The sequence below is a fragment of the Mastomys coucha genome, unplaced genomic scaffold (assembly GCF_008632895.1).
Source record: "Mastomys coucha isolate ucsf_1 unplaced genomic scaffold, UCSF_Mcou_1 pScaffold21, whole genome shotgun sequence".
NCBI lineage: Eukaryota > Metazoa > Chordata > Mammalia > Rodentia > Muridae > Mastomys > Mastomys coucha.
In genome coordinates this window covers 115,576,252-115,587,397 of record NW_022196904.1, presented here as the reverse complement: position 1 = coordinate 115,587,397, position 11,146 = coordinate 115,576,252, and the positions used below count along the sequence as shown (strand labels likewise).

At 42.9% G+C, this 11,146-nt stretch overlaps 1 protein-coding gene and 1 non-coding gene across 3 annotated transcripts in view; both read left to right on the top strand.

Annotated features, from left to right (window-relative positions):
• Positions 1 to 4,317: 4,317 nt before the first annotated feature.
• On the top strand, positions 4,318 to 4,424 carry LOC116104219. Its single transcript, XR_004123751.1, has one exon. It is a non-coding gene; the product is annotated as a U6 spliceosomal RNA (small nuclear RNA).
• A 642-nt stretch (positions 4,425 to 5,066) lies between these two features.
• Positions 5,067 to 11,146, top strand: part of LOC116102957 (eukaryotic translation initiation factor 3 subunit C) — a 17,883-nt gene continuing 11,803 nt past the window's right edge. Inside the window, exons 1-8 of one of the 2 annotated variants that reach the window (XM_031388274.1) lie at positions 5,067 to 5,166; positions 5,293 to 5,433; positions 6,728 to 6,793; positions 6,886 to 7,075; positions 7,746 to 7,871; positions 8,198 to 8,252; positions 8,375 to 8,481; positions 8,825 to 8,949. In XM_031388274.1, coding sequence (XP_031244134.1) covers positions 5,333 to 5,433; positions 6,728 to 6,793; positions 6,886 to 7,075; positions 7,746 to 7,871; positions 8,198 to 8,252; positions 8,375 to 8,481; positions 8,825 to 8,949 — 770 coding nt within the window. In that variant the 5' untranslated portion in view covers positions 5,067 to 5,166; positions 5,293 to 5,332. Of the gene's footprint in view, positions 5,199 to 5,292; positions 5,434 to 6,727; positions 6,794 to 6,885; positions 7,076 to 7,745; positions 7,872 to 8,197; positions 8,253 to 8,374; positions 8,482 to 8,824; positions 8,950 to 11,146 lie in introns of both variants that reach the window. The other variant, XM_031388273.1, reaches the window with a different exon arrangement.

Here is an 11,146-nt window from a genome sequence, read left to right as displayed (position 1 = left end):
TTGTGTATTTCTGGCTTATTTATCAAAAAATCAAATGTCCATAGGTGTATAGATTTATATCTGGGTCTTCAATTCCATTGATCAACTTGTCTGTTTTTATGCCAATACCATGTGGGTTTTATTGCTATAACTGTAGTAAGCTTGAAATAAGGATGGTGATGCCTCCAGGAGTTCTATTACTATACAGAGTTGGTTTAGCTAGAGGAGGTTTTTTTTTTTCATATGAAATTGAGTATTGTTCTTTCAAAGTCTGTAAAGAATTGTGTTGGAATTTTGATGGGGATTGCACTGAATCTGTAGATTGCTTTTCCTAAGACGGCTGTGTTTTTTGTTTGTTTGTTTTTAATATTGTTACTATGTTAATCATGCCTATCCATGAGCACAGGAGATCTTTGCATCTTCTGATATCTTCTTCTTCAGTGTCTTAAAGTTTTTATCATATAAGTCTTTGACTTGCTTGGTTAGATTGACCCTAAGACATTCATAGGAGACAAAGTGGGTAGTAGCCCTGAACGCACGTCACAGGAGACAACTTCCTGAACAGAACACCAATAGTTCAGGCATTAAGATTGATAATAGCTGGGCAGTGGTGGTGCACGCCTTTAATCCCAGCACTTGGGAGGCAGAGGCAGGCAGATTTCTGAGTTCCAGGCCAGCCTGGTCTACAGAGTGAGTTCCAGGACAGCCAGAGCTACACAGAGAAACCCTGTCTCGAAAAACCAAAAAAAAAAAAAAAAAAGACAATAAACAGGACCTTGTGAAACTGAAAAGCTTCTGTCATCTGGCAGCCTACAGAATGGGAAACAATTTCTACCAACTCCATATCTGATAGAAGGCTAATATCCATAATATATAAAGAACTCAGTACAGAGCTAAACAGAATTCTCAACAGAGGAATCTCAAGTGGCTGAGAAACACTTAAAAGTTCATCATCTTATCCATCAGGGAAATGCAAACTGAAACCACTCTGAGATTCCATTTTACACCTGTCAGAATCGCTAACATCAAAAACACAAGTGACAGCACATGCTGGCAAGGATGGGAAGCATCCAGTTGGTGAGAATGCAAACTTGTACAGCCAGTTTGGGAATTAATATGGTGGTTCCTCAGAAAATTGGGATTCAATCTACTTCAAGACCCAGCATATATACCCAAAGGATATCCCATCCTACCACAAAGACACTTGCTCAATTATGTTCATAACAGCTTTATTCATAATAACCAGAAACTGGAAACAACCTTAATGTCCCTCAACTAAAGAATGGATAAGAAAATGTACATTTACATACCATTATATTAAAAAATAATATCATGAAATTTTGCAGGCAAATAAATGGAACTAGAAAAAGAATCATCCTGAGTGAAGTGACCCAGGCCCAGAAAGATAAACATGATATATACTCATAAGTGGATATTAGCTATAAAGAATAATCATGCTACAATCCATAGACTCTGGAAAGATGGCTCAGCGGATAAGAGCACTGACTGCTCTTCTAAGGTTTAAATCCCAGCAACCACATGGTAGCTCACAACCATCCGTAATGAGATCTGACGCCCTCTTCTGGCACATCTGAAGACAGCTACAATGAACTTATGTATAAAAACAAATAAATCTTTGGGCCAGGGCAAGCAGGGACAGAGCTAGCAGAGTTGACAAGAGTGAGCAGAGGTCCCAAAAATTCAGTTCCCAACAACCACATGAAGGAAGGCTCACAACCATCTGTTCAGCTACAGTGTACCCATATACGTAAAATAAGTAAATAAATAAATCTAAAAAGAAAAAGAAAAAATGTCAATGAAATTATTCCTAATGATATTCTGCTATACTTGTAGACAGGAGCTTAGCATAATCGTCATCTGAGAGGCTTCATCCAACTAATAGGAGCAGATGCAGAGACATATAGCCAAACATTAGGAGATGCTCCAGGAATCCTACAAAAGAGAGGGTGGAAGGATAGTAGGAGCCAAATGGGTCAAGGATTCCATAAGAAAACAGCTCACGCCGGGAAGTGGTGGCTCACACCTTTAATCCCAGCACTTGGGAGGCAGAGGCAGGTGGATTTCTGAGTTCCAGGCCAGCCTGATCTACAGAGTGAGTTCCAGGACAGCCAGGGCTACACAGAGAAACTATGTCTCAAAAAAAGAAAAAAGAAAACAGCTCACAGAATCAACTGAGCAGGGCTCATAGGAGCTCACAGTACTGGCTATTCCCTGTGGTGTGTGTGTGTGTGTGTGTGTGTGTTTGGTTTGGTCTTGGTATAGCCATTCTAGTGAATGTGGCATCTCCCTCTCGTTTTGATTTGAATTTCCTCTATTAGTAAAGATGTCAGACATTTAAAACTGTTTGTTGCCAGGCGCATGCCTTTAATCCCAGCACTTGAGAGGCAGAGGCAGGTGGATCTCTGAGTTCCAGGCCAGCCAGCCTGGTCTACAGAGTGAGTTCCAGGACAGCCAGGACTACACAGAGAAACCCTGTCTCAAAAAAAACAAACAAAAAAAAGAAAGAAAAAAAAGAAACAAGAAAATAATAGGTATGCCTTTGGAGGAGGTGTATTTCTGGACCCCATACTCTTCCCAGTTCTCTCTCTCTGTCTCTCTCCTCCTCTGCCTCTTTGTTGTATCATCTCTCAGCTCCTGCTCTGGCACCATTGCTGTTGCCATGCTCCCTGCCCAGTTCATCATGGACTCACCCTCTGGAACTGTAAGCCCCAGTGAAGTTTTTCTTCTATAAGTTGCTTTGCTTTTGCATGGTTTCTTCATAGCATCAAAAATGACTTAATCCTGAAAGCTGAGCTCGGGCAGCACACAGGTACATGAGAGACTGGCACTCGGGCCACGCTGAGGTAGGCACACACAGACGTACGTACACTGCCAGCAGGGACAGGCAAAGCCTCAGGCCTCTGACTTCAAGGCCGTCTTTATAGAAAACCCACCCAACGGTGGCATTTTGCTAGAATTATACTTCACTGTTTATTTCTGGGCATCCCAGACATCAGTTGGTGAAATGCTTGCGTGGTATGGATCTAGACCCTCGGTTCCATCCTAAGCACTACAAGATGTACCCTGGTATGGAGATGTACCCTGTAATTTCAGCATGGTATGGCGATGTACCCTGTAATTTCAGCATGGTATGGAGATGTACCCTGTAATTTCAGCACTTAGAAGCAGAACGTTAGAACTTCATACTCATCTTCAGCTGACTGAGGCCAGCCTGGGCTACTTGGGACCTAGTCTCAGAAACAAACAAACAAATATGGACGTGAATTCCTTTACATTTTGCCCACTTTTACTCACAGCTGTATCCTGTGCCTATGACATTGTTTATCCACAAAACAATATTTAGTAAATACTCCTGAAATAATGACTGAATGACAGAGTATTTTTATTATTTTTAAAATTACATTGAGAGAGAGAGAGAGAGAGAGAGAGAGAGAGAGGAAGGGAGGGAGGGAGAGAAAAAGAGAGAGACAGAGACAGAGAGAGGGAGCAGTCCTAGGAAGCAGCTAGTCAGACTTAGACTTTAAGACTTTGGGCCTCTGCCACTAATTCATCCCAGGCCTTGTATGTTGCAAAGGCCACCAGAAATTTGCATTTTCTCTATTAGTAAAGATGCAGTAAAGACAACTGGTGAGAGAACAACTATCAGTTGTTTTGTCTATTCTGTAGCCATAGAGAACTAACTCAAGGTCTTTTTTTTTAATATTATTTATTTAATGTATATGAGTACACTGTAGCTGTTTTCAGACACACCAGAAGAGGGCATCAGATCCCATTACAGGTGGTTGTGAGCGGCCATGTAGTTGCTGGGAATTTAATTCAGTGCTCTTAACGCTGAGCCATCTCACCAGCCTCCTAACTCAAGTTCTTTTTTTTTTTTCTTTTAAATATTTCTTTATTTATTATATGTAAGTACACTGTAGCTGTCTTCAGACACACCAGAAGAGGGCGTCAGATCTCATTGGGATTCAAACTCAGGACCTTCGGAAGAGCAGCTAGTGCTCTTAACAGCTGAGCTACCTCTCCAGCCCCTAACTCAAGTTCTTATGCTTGGTGATAGATAAGTGCTTTTTCATCTGAACACTTCGTCGGTCCCATGGCCAGTATATGCTCATTTTGTACAAAGTACTGTCCCTCACACTTCATATGTTGTCATTTTATTCTCTGAATATCAAATGAACAAGTGCTATTATTCCTCTCTGTTTGTACCACAGGGAGAGGACAGAGAGAAGTTAGAAGTTAGAAAGTTTGCCTAAGAAAACGGTAAAGCTAGGATTCCAACACTCAAGATCTAGGAAGTTTGCTTAAACCTGCAAAATCGTGCTCTCTTCTGCAGCACAAGTATTAAAATTGGAAAGATACAGTTAAGATGAGTATGGCCCCTGCGCAAAGACGACATGCCAATTCATGAAGTGTTCCATACTTTTAAAACCTTTTCCTAAAACAAAACAAAACAATCAAAATAACAACAACTACAACGACGCCCCTCCAAAACCTAGCAGGCCATCAGCATCACGTTGACACCAGCCCTTAGATTCTTTTTTTTTTTTTTTTTCGGTTTTTCGAGACAATGTTTCTCTGTGTAGCCCTGGGTGTGCTGGAACTCACTCTGTAGACCAGGCTAGCCTTGAACTCAGAAATCTGCCTGCCTCTGCCTCCCAAGTGCTGGGATTAAAGGCCTGCACCACCACTGCCCGGCTTAGCTCTTAGATTCTTAATCTGAAGTTCAGATAGGCATCTATACTTTTTGTTTTTGTGCTTTGTTTTTCGAGACAGGTTTTCTCTTGACTGTCCTGGAACATGCTTCAGACCTTTTTTTTTTTTTTTTTGGTCCAGTCTGGCCTTCAACCCATGATCCTCTTGCTTTACCCTTCCTAGTGTAGGAAATTACAGACGTGCACCATGAGGCGGTTACTAAATTCTGTATTTTCAGTCTTCCAGCTAGTCCCGGCGGTCCTAGGAAGCAGGCGGTCAGCCTTAGTTTAGACTCTTTGAGACTTAAAACCTCTTCAACTAATTCGTCCCAGGCCCTGAATAGCGCAAAGGCCATTGGGAATTGTAGTTCTTTAGCGCATTCTTTGGTGCTTCCGGGAAGTGACGCCCACAACCTTTTTCTCTTCCGGCGTCGCGCCTGTCTCGCTTTCTCTCCGGGACTCGGGAGCTCAGCTGGTTTGTCTCTTGGGCCTCGTGCTCCGTGGAAGGCAAGGGGGAGGGCGTGCAGGCGGGAACGGGGGTCCGGGTCGGAAGATGGTAGCCGCGGTTGCCTCAAAACCCTGACACCGCGGTTTCCCTCAGGTTCCGGCCGCGAGCGCCTCAGCCCCTCAGCGCCGTCGCCATGTCGCGATTTTTCACCACCGGCTCGGACAGCGAGTCGGAGTCGTCCCTGTCCGGGGAGGAGCTCGTCACCAAACCCGTCTCCGGGAACTACGGCAAACAGTGAGCTGGGGGCGCGGGGAGAACGGGTTTGGCGGGCTGCGGGGGCTCGTGTGGGCGAGGGGAGAGAGTGGGCCGGGGACCTCTGGCAGCGTGCTGCGCACTAAGGGAGAGGAGAGGTTTCCCGCTGCTGAGTATTGCATCAGCTATTAGGGCCTCGAAGTCTGCAGCCTCGTAAACCTTGCCCACATTCCATTTCTCGTATCCCTTCTCGCCCCTGTCTGTGGCGCACTGGCCTTAGCTCTTCCCACCAAGCTTAGTCTTTGATGATGTGTTCATGGAAGGAAACCCTCAGTGTTTGGTTAGTTTAGTTTGGCTCTGAAATCCTGTCGTTTGGCTCTGAAATCCTGTCGTTTGGCTCTGTGTGCAAATGTTAAACACTGCTGTGTTCATCTTTATTTACTGTCTTTTCTCCATCTCTGCAAATTAAAATTTTTTTGAACTTTGAAACAGTTCTCAAGACAACATTGTTTATGCTGTGTGCCTGTAGTGTTTTAAGACATTTATACCTACCTCCTCAGAGACTTGGAGATAATTATAGATGAATATACGAACATACATACCTACATATCCATGTGAATATGATACCTTAATGTTGTCCAAAGTGAAAAACTAGTACTGTCACCTGTCCCATAAAAAAATTATCAGGAAAAGTTAATACCATGGAAAGAAAAGAATAGAGACGGGCCCAGTTGTGGTGGTGGTGCTCGCCTATAATCCCAGCACTTGGGAGGCAGAGACAGGGGGATTTCTGAGTTTGAGGCCAGCCTGGTCTACAGAGTGAGTTCCAGGACAGCCAGGGCTATACAGAGAAACCTTGTCTCTAAAAACCAAAAAAAAAAAAAATAAGAGATATTGTTGCTAACTGAATGCTTTGACCCATCTCATTGAAAAAAAATATAAGCAAAGAGGGTGTTAGAAGTCACTAAAACTTTTCTTTACTAGTGGTCTCTCCTATTTGGGGAAATGTTTCTTTTTAGAATCTGGCCAGGTACAGCTCCTTGACGCTTTTCCCATTGGTTAGAGTTAAGGGGCCCTTGGTCTGCAGCTACTTCTGCAGCTGTATGTGCCTTTAGGCAGTTAGTTGTCCATACAGTACATCAGCTCTTCAGTTATTTGTTCTTGAGGCCATTCTTGTAGTTACTGTCAGGGTTTGACAAGAGACTTCATTCAGAGTTGCAGCTGTTTAAGATGAGTATGAAGAACAAGGGTCAGAAAACAAGTCCTCATCTGAGAAGGGAAATGATACTGGCTAAGACTAAAAAGTTAATGATCTCTGTTTGTTCCTTTCATACAGGCCTTTGCTACTGAGCGAGGATGAGGAGGATACAAAGAGAGTTGTCCGAAGTGCTAAGGACAAGAGGTGAGGCCATAGTAGGTTAGAGGTTAGGGGGAGTGATGGTGTTGCTTTCTCCACGATAGACATGGCCAATCTGGTATTGAACTCCCATTCAGGTTTGAGGAGCTGACCAACCTTATCCGAACTATCCGTAATGCCATGAAGATTCGAGATGTCACCAAGTGTCTAGAAGAGTTTGAGCTCCTGGGAAAGGCATATGGGAAAGCCAAGAGTATTGTGGATAAGGAAGGTGTCCCCCGATTCTATATCCGAATCCTGGCTGACCTGGAAGACTACCTTAATGAGGTGTGACTGAGCATACAGAGGGTGTGGGCCTGGCTATGCTACTGTCTGCTGCCAGGCCTCTCCTTGGGGCTCTTTGCCTTGTTATGTACAGTGCTCCCTAGAAAATAGAAAATGAGATAAAGCAAGGAGAGAAACCTATTCTTAGACAAGAGCTTGACTATATTTGTTGGAGTTTTGCTGTTTTTTGTTGTTGTTCCTGATATTTTTTTTTTCTTTCTTTCTTTCTTTTTTTTTTTTTTTTTTTTTTTTTTCTTTTTCTTCAGGACAGGGATTTTCTGTGTAGTCTTGGCCATCCTGGAACTCTGTAGACCAGGCTGGCCTCGAACTCTGATCTGCTATCCCCTGCCTCTTTCTCCCTAGTCCTGGGATTAAAGGCATGCACCACCACCGTCTGGCTTTGTATTTATGTTTGTAATCATCTTTTGCTTGTGATTTTGCATTTGTAGTAGAGATTTATAAAGGTCTTCAAGAAGTAACTTAGAGTTGTAGTGTAGGTCAGCTCTAGGTCACTTGTGTCCATTGAGTCCCCAGCGTTGCTTAGTTAACAGTCTTGGTTAATAATGGTACAGATGGTGTCTAGATAGGAAGATCCCGGGAAGTGATTTTAAAGTCTTTGTTTTGAAAATGCCACTTAGTCTCAGGTCCCTATTCTTCCTTTTATCCCCGTTAGCTTTGGGAAGATAAAGAAGGAAAAAAGAAGATGAATAAAAACAATGCCAAGGCTCTGAGTACCTTGCGCCAGAAGATCCGGAAATACAACCGAGATTTCGAGTCACACATCACCAACTACAAGCAGGTGGGTCAGCCAGAGCCTAAGGTTTTGAACTAGAAGTTTGATCCTGTGACAGAACTCAAGGCATGAGTGGATGGCACATGGCTAAGGAGAGGACCATAACAAACCGACTGGGGTTCAGAAGGAGGATGGCTTATATTTGGCAGACTTTTTGTTCTTTTGTTGATGAGTTGGAGGTCTCACTATAGCTCTGACTCCTGAAACTCACTGTGTAGACCAGGCTGGCCTTGAACTCACAATGATCTCCTACCTCTGCTTCCTGAGTGGTGGAGTTAAAGGATGCTTGGCTCATGGTAGGCATCTTAGTTCTCTGATTTTCCTTAATGCAGAACCCTGAGCAGTCTGCAGATGAAGATGCAGAAAAGAATGAGGAAGACTCAGAAGGTGAGAGAAGACCTCTATTGAAGATAATTGGAAGGCCCGATGCCAGGCTTCTTTTGATCTAGTTTCTGTTTTCAGTCTTGGCCTTAAGTGTTCTGGCTTTCTTTCCTCCCACTTTCCACCAGGCTCTTCAGATGAGGATGAGGATGACGATGGAGTCAGTGGTCCACCTTTCTTGAAGAAGAAACCAGAATCTTCTGGGGAGAGTCGAAAGTTCCACAAAAAGATGGAAGTAAGATTTTCCAGGTGTATCCTGGGAGTGATTTCCTCTCAGGATATTTAGGTCTTGGGAAGAAGAAGTGTGATCTTATGGTATCCTTAGGTTCAGACAAGTGAGTTAGTGGGATTTGACTAAGAATGGGTGTCTTGTATTGGACACTAGGTGAATTGGGATCCAACTGCCAGGCTCCCCATTGTGCGGGGGAGCTGTGGGTACTCCCCTCCAGAGTTAGAGTGGACTGTTTCATCTGATACCCTGATTCCATATTCTGTCAATGGTAATGCTTGGAATATGTGTCAGTGGGAGGAGCAGAAAGAGTACCTTGTCTTCATCCTGGTCCTCTCTTCCCTCAAAGGATGATGATGAGGACTCTGAAGATTCTGAAGACGAAGAATGGGACACCAGTTCCACATCTTCTGATTCAGACTCTGAGGAAGACGAAGGAAAACAAACTGTTCTGGCCTCAAAGTTCCTTAAAAAGTAAGGAAGTAATGGTTTTGGGGAATACATGGGAGGAGGTCAAAGCCTTTAATTATTCGGAACACTGTTACCCTTTGCTTTCATAGAGTCTTTAGGTTGAAGCCCACTGCTCCCCTTTTACAGTAGGATTTTAGAATCAAGTACGGTTGCAAAGTAGTTTGGCTTGAAGGCTCCAGAGTTCAAATACTTAACCATACTCTCAATAAAAACCTCACTGTGACATCTATTGGTTATGTGATAGTTGGCAAGCCGTACCTTTCAGTCTTTAGTTTCTTGCATCTGAAATGGGCCAGGGGCATTACCGCCCAGGAGAGCTGTTAGAGGTAGCATAGGGAAGCTGCTCAGTTCAGGACTGGCATGTGGTGGGCACTCAGTGATAGCTGCTGTTGTGTTTGCCCTTCCTGATAATCTGCTTCGTAGTGCATGGTATGTACGATGCAGCAAGCTTTTGTAAACTTAACTGCAAATGTCAGTGGTTGATCTGTCACCAGTCTTAGCTGGTGGGTTAGGGAAGGTAGGAGTGAGAGAGCTCAATGAGAACAGTGCCTTTAAAGGAATACATTGCACTTTTGGTGCTCATTGGGATGCTCTGCTGGTTTTAGAAATTTGAATTCCAATGCTATAGAGAATGGTAAATTCCTTGACACTAGAAAGGGCTAGATATAAGCTAAAGAATGTTGGTAGGCATTTTGTTCAAAAGCGTTTTTCATCAAGTGCCTCTGAGAGACAAGACTGATCAAAGTTTGATCAAACATTTTATGTCTCTTTGGAGGGTTTACAGATTTATAATACTGAAAAAGTTTTACCAAAATAGAAATATTTAATGTTCTATAATTATCTTTAGCTTTCTTTTTTTCTTTTCTTTTTTTTTAAGATTTATTTATTTTATATATATGAGTACACTGTTGCTGTCTTCAGATACACCAGAAGAGAGCAATGGATTCCATTACAGATGGTTGTGAGCCACCATGTGGTTGCTGGGAATTGAACTCAGGACCTCTGGAAGAGCAGTCAGTGCCCTTAACTGCTGAGCCATCTCTCCAGCTCTCAAGTTTACTAATCTTATTTTGTTTTCATATATGGCTTTGCACCACATTTGTGCCATGTCCCTGTAAGCCAGAAGGTGGTTTTGGATTCCCGGAGACTAGAATTACAGACTGTTGTGAACCACCATGTGGGTACTGGGGTTCAAACTTGGGTCCTCTGGAAGAACAGGCAGTGCTCTTAACCACTTAATCATCTCTTCAGCCCCTCAAAATTTTATTTTTGTGTGTATGTGTAATGTGTGTCAGTATATGTGTATGTGGAAGTCAGGGGATATATTTTGGGTGGTATTCCTAAGGAGCCATCCAACTTGGTAAATTTTTTGTTTTGTTTTGAGACAGAATCTCACTGTACAGGTCAAGGGGCCCTGGAAGTCATAGAGATTTGACTGACTGCCTCCTAAGTATGGTGACTGAAGGCTAACAGTGTGTGGTACCATGCCTAACCTTGCCTTACTTTTTAAGACAGGGTTCTTCCATTGTTCTGTAGCATACTGAGTAGTTTAGGCTGTCTGGGCTGTGAGCTCCAGGGCTCATCTGTCTTCAGAGATCTGAGATACAAGCAGATGCTACCACACCTGGCTTCTTTTGTGTATGGGGCAAGGGCATGGATTTATAATATATTATTTCCCCCTTTCCTTCCTTCCAAACCCTCATGTATTCTTGCTCTCTTTTAAATTCTTATTTTTTCCCCATTAATTGTTACAGGTATGAGGGTGTGTCTTTGTGTCTGTGCTTGTGTTGGGAATCAAACCCAGATCTCATTTATATAACAAGCACGTTACTGAGTTACTTCTATTTCTCCAAACTTCAAAAAGTATGTAAAAATTAGAGAAAAATTCAGTGTAGGACATCATAAACATGATTTGTCTTTCAATCGTGTGCAATTATGTCTTTGAGGTTTTTTTGTTGTTGTGTTTTTAACATAAAATTTACCACTTTAAACATTATTATGTATTATTTTGCTATTAATTACATTTTCATGATTGTTCAACCATCACCCCTGTCTCCAGAACTTAATCTCTATTTTTCTTCCCCCTCCCTCACCGCCCCACCCCCCCATTTGGTTTTCAAGACAGAGTTTTTGTGTGTAGACAAGGCTGGCCTTGAATTCAGAGATGTGCCTACCTCTAGGGTGCACCACCACTGCCTGA